General features: G+C 46.7%; 1 protein-coding gene across 6 annotated transcripts; it reads right to left on the bottom strand.

Moving 5' to 3' along the window:
- Window positions 1-32: 32 nt before the first annotated feature.
- On the bottom strand, window positions 33-5767 carry GTF2H4 (general transcription factor IIH subunit 4). 6 transcript variants are annotated; one of them, XM_006931531.3, is made up of 14 exons: window positions 5562-5767; window positions 4788-4930; window positions 4425-4529; window positions 3945-4076; window positions 3570-3666; window positions 3393-3481; window positions 3085-3196; window positions 2881-2949; window positions 2595-2678; window positions 2063-2195; window positions 1746-1837; window positions 1024-1071; window positions 798-876; window positions 33-327 (listed from the first exon to the last, which is right to left on the bottom strand). In XM_006931531.3, exons 2-14 carry the CDS (start codon window positions 4925-4927, stop codon window positions 155-157), a joined length of 1353 nt encoding a protein of 450 aa, XP_006931593.1. In that variant the 5' UTR covers window positions 4928-4930; window positions 5562-5767; the 3' UTR covers window positions 33-154. The 6 variants fall into 6 exon arrangements, with proteins under 6 accessions (XP_006931593.1, XP_003985944.1, XP_006931592.1 ...); XM_003985895.4 differs by having other exon boundaries at window positions 1746-1876; window positions 5562-5764; XM_006931530.3 differs by having other exon boundaries at window positions 1746-1876; window positions 5594-5764.
- Window positions 5768-10350: the final 4583 nt, after the last annotated feature.

Genomic DNA, 10350 nt, shown 5'->3' with positions numbered 1-10350 from the left:
CACGCGGGGAGGCGCCCAGGGGGCACCGTGGCTCACTTCCACAACTTTATTAAACAATAAGAGTCCGGCGTGTAAATAAAAAAACACCTGAGTTCTAAGGCTGCGTCCGCCTCCACGCAGCAGCCCCACCCCGCCCGGGTCTGAGCCCGCACTCTCAGGAGCTGTGCTTCTGCCGCTTCCAGAAGCGCTTGACGTCGCTGTGCCCGGCCGGGGTCACCACCATCAGCCTCTTGGCCGAGTTCTCGAACACCAGAACGCCCAGCTCCCGAGCGTGGGCCAGCAGCAGCTCAAAGTCCACTTGCGACAAGAACTGATTATACAGTACACCTGGAGTCCGCAGGAAAGGGTCGGTGGGAGAGAGAAAAGGCAAGAACTGAGACCTCTGCATGGCAGCCTCGGGTCATTGGCCTGGGCTTGCCACCCACCACAATCTGAAAACTAATTCTCTATGCTTGTCTGTTTCAGGGCTCATCCTAACACTAGCGTGATCCAGCCATATTCAGTAAGGCAATGTAACACAGTAAAGAAACCCAACTAATGCTCACCAAATCGGAGGAATTAATGTGAATTATCCCTCCCAATTCCCTCTTCTACTGAATCCAAATTGCATAGATTTGAGACAATTTACTTACTACTACAGGCTCATCCCCAAAATAAAAGTGTTTTGCCAGCTTTTCTCTACCAGCCCATGCAGTAAACAAAAAAATAAAATGCATGAATAGCTTTTTCAGTTCATCAAGACTAAATTGTCTTTCTTCTGGCCAATGACCAAGAACCAACCACCAGAAGCCACTCACCCTCAGTGAACCGGAGTCTGTCCCTTTCTAGCTCCCACAGCCGAATCTGGTCCGTGATGGTGGGCGGCAGCACAGGTGACTGTAGAAGCAAGAAGTGGCTATAAGATTCAGGAATACTGCCCCAGGCAACCCCAGCTGTCTACTCCCCGGACTTGGATGACCCTTTCTCTTTTCCATCACTTCATCACCAGGTGCCAGGGGCTGTCAGCCTCCAGCAGCTTGATACCTGTTTGAGCATCACTGGGTGGGCCCTTGTCCTTAGGAAATGGATGATCTAAGAAAACAGACAAGAATGGGATCAGGAGCTCAAGTAAGAGGGCAGGAAAGCTACCTAAGCTGTCATCTGATGTCAGTAAAATATCACCTTACTATTTAAAAATCCATAGCCATGCCTGTCTTTAACCCATCCCTGTTCAGATGTTGTCCCAAGTTGCTGTTCCTATTGGTTATGTCTGCTAAATGTGCTCTAGCACATTTGCCCTTTCCATAGTCTTGTTTTGTTGTTTTATTTAAAATAGCAGCAACTATTAACTTTTGAGCACTTACTGCATGGCAGGCTCTGAGCTAAATGCTTTACTGCTATTCTCTCATTGAATCCTCCCAAAAACCCCGTAAGGTGAGAACTGTCATTATTTCCATTTTCCAGATGAGGAAACTGAGGCTCAGAGAAGTGAAGCAACCAAGCTGTTTATGCAGATAGGAAGTGGTTAGTAGTGAAGACACAAATCTATACCTCCTCCCCCATGTTTTTGCCCATGGAGGGTCTGCCTTTTCCCACAGTTAAAGCCTTGACTTCTCTTCGTGTGCATGGTCTATACTCAAACACAAAGAACTCACCGCCATCTACTGTAACAGAGCCAATGTTAGCCTCTGTAAGATGAGTACCTTGTACCCCATAGCCAAAGTACAGTCTATCTTCCCACCCCCACCTTCCCCAAGTGGGGGTACCTGCTGGGCTGTGATGCCACTGGCGATGGCCTGCTGCACGCTCTCCCGGGTCACCTGCGCCACCACCATGTTGGGGAAGCGATAAAGCATCTCTGAGAAGAGAGCAATCAGGGCGATCTGCAGCTCCGACTCTGACCCAGGGATAGGAAGAGAAGATAAGGAGGCTATCCCCATACCCAGACTCCCTCATTACCTTCAAGTGTGAGGAGGAATGTCAGAGAACTCTAAACTGCCAGGTAAATATAAACATAAACTGGCACTCCCTCCCCACTCCCATCCCCAACCTGCTGTCCTTGGGGCCCTCTGTCTGGCCTCACCTGTGTAAGCATACAGTCGGTAATTAGTTTCCACAACAATGAAGCCTGGCTGATGGGCAGTACCCCCAGCTCCAGAAACACCTGATGAGAGATTAATGGCCAGTCGTGTGGGGTAGTACCGCCGAGATTTCCTCTGGAAAAGACAGAAGGGAAAGGCAGGGGGCCCTCGCTCAGGTGTCACTAACCAACATCTTCCTATCTGAGACAGACCCCTTCCAGGGCACAAAGCCTCAACTCACAACTTGTCTCCTCCAAGGGACCCAAGTATTCAGTCCTGGCAACTACTTCCTGCTACTGTCCCCTGGGACCCACTCTTTTTGTTTTTTGTTTTTTGTTTTGTTGTTGTTTTGGTATAGTTGACGTACAATGTAACATTAGTTTCAGGTACATAACATAGTGATTCAACAACTCTACACTTACCCTATACTCACTACAAGTGTAGCTAACACCTGAGACCCCACTCCTTTTTAAAGGCCAAGGCAACAGACCACCCTGCCTCTTCCCTAGAAGCCGTGTATCTGGGTGTTCATACCTTCCTCTGGAAAACAAGCCCAAACTCACGCAGATGTTGCAGGAAATTCAACAAAGAATCACTCATACCTTCCACAGAGTAATCCTGGGAAAGAGAGGTGCCCAGTTGGAATCCAAAATACATCCTATTCTCCCCCTCTCAACCCTATACACTCATTCCCTCTTTTCCCATCTGTGCTTTGTTCATTCTTATCTTTCACACTTTTGTCCATAACCTGACTTCCCCTTCTCATCTCTCCACCCATCAGCTTGCCCACACAAGCCCCCAGCTCCATCCCCCTGTTTACCTTGCCCAAAGTAGAGAAGCTGAGCTGGAAGAGGAAGGAGAGAATCTCCACCAGGTCCATGCCCCGACTCTAGGGAGGAATGGACAGAAACAAAGTAGGAGGGATGGAAGGGAGAGAATGAGGGAAGAGAACATCAGGAAATAGTCTGCAGGGGTAGTCTCTTCATGGGTCTTGAGAAGAGCAGAGCATGCCTGGCCTCCTCACCTGGGCTGTCTGCAAATACTGCAACATAAAGTACCAGAGCTGGGCAGGGGTGTCCAGCAACAGGAATTGGAAGCCGGCCGACGTAATGCAGGGTGGCTCTCCAGGTTCAGTGCTAGAGACATAGACAAAGACAAGGGTAGAGGGATGCAGAGAAAAGCCACCATCCCCACTTGTCCTCTCATGTTTTTTCTTGATTTCTCTCTGGCTATTCTCCACTCAGCTCTCCTTTTTCAGTTAACCACCTGTAATCCTAACCCACCCTGGACACTCAGTTTAGCAGGGATCTGATGTACCTCTGGTTTCCTTACCTCTTCATGAGCCCAGCCTGGCTGAGAAGCTGAGCCAAGTCCTGGCTGACGGCTGCACTGGGGGAGCCCACCATGAAGTGCAGGACCACCTGGGAAACAGAAGTGAACAGAGAGAACAATGCTGTATGGGCCAGTGGAAGTATGAGCACAAGCCGAGACAGAGTCCCAAGTCCTCACCTCCCATCGCTCCTCGGCGTACTTGTCAAGTGAGGGAACATCCCGGGCGTGCTTGTCTGGACCCAGTTGACTTGTGTCATCAGACCAGGCCTTACCCCTATGCCAGGATGGGCAAAGAGTAAGGAACCCTGCCAGTGTTTCCTGCCTGTTCCCCTGCCCTATTTCCCCCCCTTATCTCCATGGGCTATGAGTAGAAGACATTTCTTTCCTATAGCATGCAGCTACATCTAGTCCAACTTATTCCTAAACAAGCTCCCAAAGGTGGAGCCCACTAAGTCCCAGAGAGGCCCCTCAGGGGCACCCCCTCCAGCAGTTTAATTAGCAGTTTAATTCCTAGTTCCCCTCTCCTAGCTTAGGAAGATGGAAGTGACATACCCACCCAGAAGGGCAATGCGGAGGTTCTGGCGGAAGATGGGGTTAAGGATGAGGCCCTGGAGACCACCAGGGAGCAGCTGGGTGTGCCAGATACGGAGGCCACTCAGCAGCCCTGTACTTTCCTCTTGAGCTCTGAAACAGAAGCAAAGAGGTGAGGGGGTGCCTAGAGAAAAAAACAAGGAGGCCCACAAAGGCTCCTATTTCTGCCTTTTCTGAACTGGTAATCCCTTGGAACACTATTTCAGAGTGAAATCAGTGTCTTCTTAAGGCAAATTTCTTACTGCAATACCTACCAGAACCTTGTTGTAGACATCACATCTTTCCAAGGGGGAAAATACAGTATGCAGAGTTTCCCAAACTTATTTAAATACAAGCTTTGGGATATATCCATTAATATTTCCTGGAAGTGTCCCAAGGAACACTTGGAATATCTAGCTGTTGAGAAACGTGTATCTGGCTGAGCATGCAGCAGAGACTCACTTGCTGAATTCCTTCTTCACCCACAGGGCTACAGCAGCTTGTGGCAAAGGCTGCTCCAGAAAGAGCATCCGCATCACCCAGTTCTTAGCCAAAGAGGGGAGCTCCCTGGAAGGGGGTAGAGATAAAATGTTATTATCAAAAACTGCCTCATCTGCATCTCTGCCCTCAACAGCCTCTTAAACATATCATCCCACTCCCCACACCTTTACCAGTCTTGCTGCCCCCATTAACTCCATCTGTTTTGGCCTGACACACTTTAATCTCCAAGCCCCCCAAAGCTAAGCTTCAACCCATAACTTATTCCAGTGTGCTGGCCCCATTACATTTCCTCAACGTGGTCCCTGCCATGAAGGGGATCCTTACCTAAACACAGCCAGACAGGTGGCAGGGTGCCCATACAATCGGTCCAATATGCCAGGGCTCAAGCCCCCTAGGAATTCCTGCAGGTTCCTGCATTGTAGGTGGACTCGGTTCAGTCCGCCCCTTGAGGGGGTGCTCTCCATCACCTGAGAGATGCAAAGTCAGAAATGCACCCCCCCCAGTCCATGTCAGTGTCATCCCTCACCTCACCTCCCAATTCCAGATCCACTGGCCCCCACAATAACCCATTCTTTCTGTGATTTCCTTTTCTGTATCATTCATCTCTCCTTTCTCCCAAACCTAACCAACCTCCTCTCCTCTCCTGCCTCCTCACCCCACTTCTGGCCTTAACTCCAGTCTTCTCTCAATTTCCAAACAAATGAATTGTTAATAGTCCCATATTGACAAAATCATTTTTTTTATTTCAATATCTTGTCTCATCTTTACCTAAGCAGTGACAAGGAAACTTGTTTGAGCCCAATCCTCTCTCCCTTCCACCTCTTCTGGTCAGATCAGCTTATGAGCTCCAAATCTGTCAATCCTTCCCATCTTATTTCTCGGCCCCACAGGTCCTGCCGGGCACAGCAATGAACTACCTTTCTCCTCCTTGTCTCCCAAGTCTACGCCCACCTTTCCTCTTTCCCCTCCAAGACTATACCGCATTCACCCTGATCCATACGTCCGATCTCCTAACTTCTCTCCTACTTTCCTCCTACTCCTCGCCTCTCACTCAACTCTCTTATACCTCCCCACCCCCCTCTCTCTCGGCCTCCCTACCACTCTGTGTCGATTCCCCCGCCCTCGTGCACCCTGAGTCTCAAGTCGTCGCTTAACCGGAGCTAATGTCTGGCGTTGGTTCCCTGGAATAGGAGAATGTACGATGGAAAACGAGAGAAAAAGATGGGGAGAGGGACAAAGAACTAGACAGGAGTCCAGAGTGTAGGATTCAGAAGAGAAGGAAAGGAGGGGAAGGAGTGGAAAAGTAGGAAAGATAAGAACAGGCACTGCACTCACTCGCCCGCCGCGGGGCTTTCTGGGAATTGGAGTCTTTTCTGGACTCACCCTAGGGTGAGCGGAAGCGCGTCTGACTACAACTCCCAAAAGGCACCGCGGGGAAGCCAAGAGGAGGGAGGCTGGCCTTTAATTGAGAGTCCGAGACACCGGAGGCAGCGCCGCTTAGTTCCGCGTCGCTTTCCGCTCACGCAGCTAACGGCGAGTCTAACCGACCTAGGCGGAAGGCGGGACCCAGGGAGGAGAAGGGCCGCTAGGGCTTGCTGTCAGAGGCAAGCGTCTCCTAAGTGAGACGCTTAGTTCAGAGACACACGAAACTGAGCTCCTTGAGCTCTTTGCTTCTCGTAAAATTGAAATACAGCACTCTCTAGAGCGTTTTCGCAAGTTAGGAGTACCACTCAATGCGTCTTACTCGGCTTGTAAGTACTCAAATCTTAATTGCCACGTCCACCATGCTCCCACCAACCCGTTTCGTTAGAAGATCCTAATACAGTTGTTTTAGGAAACCAATTGTTGGGTCTGATTTGATTTATGAAGCTGCTGCAGGAAAAGGGAAGGGAACGTCTTAAGCCAAAGCCAGAGCTACAAGTACCCCCAAGTTCCAATAAAGCAAGTTTTATTATTTCCACATTACAGACTAGAAGACCGAAACTCAACGGGATTAAGAAATTTGCCCACAGGGGCGCCTGGGTGGCTGGGTCGGTAGAGCGTCCAACAGCGGCTCAGGTCACGATCTCCGGGTTTATGAGTCCCAGTCCTGTGCCTCTCCCTCTGTCAAGGCGGAGCCTGCTTCGGGTCCTCTGCAGCTGCACCCCCTCCCCCGCCCCGCCCTTGCTCCCGTCCCCCTCCCCCTCACGCTCTCTCTCAAAAATAAATAAACATTAAAAAAAAGACGAAATTTGCCAATCATTCATCTAGAAAATCCTGAAGCTGGGATTTGAAGTACCTGTGAGGGACCGTGAACCAAAATGGCAAGAACTGTGTAAGACTTGGTTATGCTTTGTAGCTCACCTGGTGCTTGTTTTATTGTTCCATCCTTTAGCAATTGGTGTATAAAGTCCACAAAGAATGACACAAAGCTGACAAAGCTTTTTTAAGGCTAACGTTAAGTACAATAAGACACAAATTAGTCTGGGAAGAAATATTTGACAAAATAGACAATACAAAGAACTTTTACAAAGCAAGAAGAAAAAGAACAGAATAGAAATATTGTAGAAAGATGTAACAGGCAATAAACAGAAGAAATACAAATTGTTTATAATCAAATGAAAAAGCTTTCTTCACCAGTAATTAAGGTAAAGTAAGTTAAAGAAACAATACAATATCTGATTAGCAAATATATATATATACACATGTGTATATAATGTATATGTATATACATATAAAATACATATGTATATATATACATATATAAAATATATATTAATGTATATATAATGTATATGGGTGTGTGTGTGTGTGTATATATATATATATATAAACCTCAATGTTGTCACCACAGAAAAACATACAGTAGTCTATACTTTTGTTGAAAGTTGACATAGTCACACCTTTTGGGGGGCAATTTGGCAGTATGTACCAATTATTTTAATGTGGCTGCCATTTGACCTACCAATTCCACCTTTAGAAATGTATCATGGAAATTCTCCCACATGGATACAGAGATTTACATGCAAAGATGTTTATTGAAGTTGTTACTGTATTATGAAAACAATGGAAACAGCCTGAATGTCCATTATGGGGGGTTAGTTAGATAAAATGTGGGTCATTCCAAGAATGTAAAATACTGGGCAACACTTAGGATACTGTATGCAGAGTGACTGAGCTATGTACAACCTATCATGAGGAGAAGAAAAGCAGATGACAAAATGCCATGTATAGTTCAATGCCATCTTTGTAAGAAGCTTCTGTGTGTATGTAAAACTGCAATAGGTCATATGCTTCATTTTGACAAGAGCAAGCAAGGGGAAGCTAGGCAGACCGGGTCACAGTTTCCTGCAGTGTAGCAAAAACTCTTTAAGGCTACCCTGTCCAGAACAGGAGCTACTAGCCACCTGTGGCTATTTAAATTTAAATTAACTAAAATAAAATTTTAATTTTTTTTTTAATGTTTATTTATTTTAAGAGAGAGAAAGAGGACAGGAGCAGGGGAGGGGCAGAGAGAGAGGGAGACACAGAATCCAAACCAGGCTCCAGGCTCTCTGCTGTCAGCACAGAGCTGGATTTGGGGCTTGAATTCACAAACCACGAGGTCATGACATAAGCCAAAGTTGGACACTTAACCGACTGAGCCACCCAGGTGCCCCATAACTAAAAATTTTATATTAAGTTCCTCAGTCACATTAGCTCCATTTCAAGCACTCAATAAATAGCCACATGTAGCTATTGGCTACCTATTGGATGGTGCATCTAGAGACCATTTATGTCTATGATCACAGATTCTCTTGGTGAGCCCTGCTTGAAGGGATGCAGTGGATAGGGGCTAGTTGTCTGATGTCAAGAAATGAGCACAGGCTGAGTTTCTGGAGCTGGCCTTTAGGAAGATAATCAGCCTGGGCTCCTAGGAACTTTCCTTTTTAGGATTATCCAGAGTGTGATGGAGAGTTCACAACCTCCTCCCCTCAGGCAGCATCCTGGAGAGAGAACACAGAGCCAGGGGCCGACTGGCTGCTTCTTACCAGTTTTGTAGCTTCCTGGCTGTGCTGCCTTTGGCAAGTTGCTTAGAACAGAGACGTTTTCTTTTCTGTGAAATGGCAATAATTTTAACTATTTCATATGTTGTATTAAAAAAGATATAATATGTAATAAGGATGGTCCTGACACATAGTAGGTGCTCAGAAAATATTATGGCTATTATTTTCTTTTTAAAAAAATCACAACTGTAGTAAGTACGACAAAGAAGTCGTGTGTTCTGAGAGCATCAAGAGGATTTGATCTGGTTGGTCAAGTCAGGGAAGAGTGCCGAAGGACAAGCAGGACTTAACAAGGCAAAGACAGCAGGGAACTATGTCCCAGGCAGGGGAACAAGATTCTACAAAGGCCATGGCAGGAGGGACTATGGCCACTTACAAGAACTGAAAGTAGGCCAGTGATACATAAAAGACAGGGTGGGGAAGGATGCTGAAGGAAGGAGAGGGCAAACTTGGTCAGAAGATTTTATTTATTCTAGGGTCAACAGGAGCCATTAAAGGATTTGAAATAAAGTCGTGGGGATCAGATTTATGTCTGACTGCAGGGCTGAAAACAAATCAGAGAACAAGAACAAACCCCGGGAGACCACTGCAGTGGTCCCAACAAGATGGAGGTAGCGTGTGCCAGGATGGAGATGGAGATAGAAATAATAAATTTGAGGGAAATCTGGAAAGATCAACAGAGCTTCATGATAGACTGCACTTGGGAGGTGAGGGTAGAGGAAAAGGGTGTCAAGGATGCTCCCCAGGTTTTTGGTATTGCAGCTGAGTGGTATTTGCCATTCACTGAGTCAGGAAACCATGAAGGAGCAGCTTTGAACACACCAAGACAAGTTCAAATGAACACTAGGTGGTTGCATAGGCCTAGAGCTTTGGAGTTCTCGGCTCATTGCTATGGCTTCCATTGTTCACCATGCTGGGTTGTGGCCTCTAAACTCCTGACCCATCAATGCATATCTTAAAACATGGGTCACAGTGTTCGGACCTTCATAGGTTTCAGCAGAATCTGTGACCTGGATCCCAAGGGGCTATTAATTCAACATAAGATTTAACTATCTTTATTCGTATCTTCATTACCCATTTGGCTCATTTTGTGAATATCATCAACAAAGACTCCAGGGTCTTTATTTCACAGGAACTGCCATCAAGATAGGTCTGCCTTGTCCAATACTTGCAAGTGATTTTTTTTTTTCCCCAACCAATTTAAACTCTGTTAAATACTCTCTCGGTGGTTGTGGCTCATCCTTCCAAACCTCTGAGATAATTTAGGCTCTTGATTCTAGCTCCCATCCAAAGAGCTCACACCTATTAGGTCATCTGTACATTTGATCAGCCTAATCTAAGGATTCTCCCCCTGGGACTTCCAGACCCTGGAAGGGAGTCCTAGAATTGGCCCCCCCCCCCCAAAATTACACCTCTGTTTTTATTAATCTCTAACTGAAATTTGGCACTCCCTCCAAGAGTGAATATGAGCAAAACCCTCAGTAGTATTAGTAGGACCTGGGTCTTGTCACTAAGACACCACATCTATTTTCATATCCCACTACCTTTATAGAAATCTCCCAGTGTCAAGTATTTCTTATGCCTATTACTATTTGGAGACATTAAGAGTTACTACACCTGCTGCTAGATCTTGTTATTAAATATATTTAAAAAATTTTTTAATGTTTATTTATTTTTGAGAGAGACAGAGACAGAATGCGAGTGGGTTAGGGGCAGAGAGAGGGAAACACAGAACCGGAAGCAGGCTCCAGGCTCTGAGCTGTCAGCACAGAGCCTGACATGGGGCTCGAACTCATGAGCTGTGAGATCATGACCTGAGCCGAAGTCGGATGCTCAACCAACTGAGCCACCCAGGCGCCCCT

The sequence above is a fragment of the Felis catus genome, chromosome B2, assembly GCF_018350175.1.
Source record: "Felis catus isolate Fca126 chromosome B2, F.catus_Fca126_mat1.0, whole genome shotgun sequence".
In the NCBI taxonomy this organism is placed as follows: domain Eukaryota; kingdom Metazoa; phylum Chordata; class Mammalia; order Carnivora; family Felidae; genus Felis; species Felis catus.
This window is presented reverse-complemented; position numbering and strand designations above follow the sequence as displayed.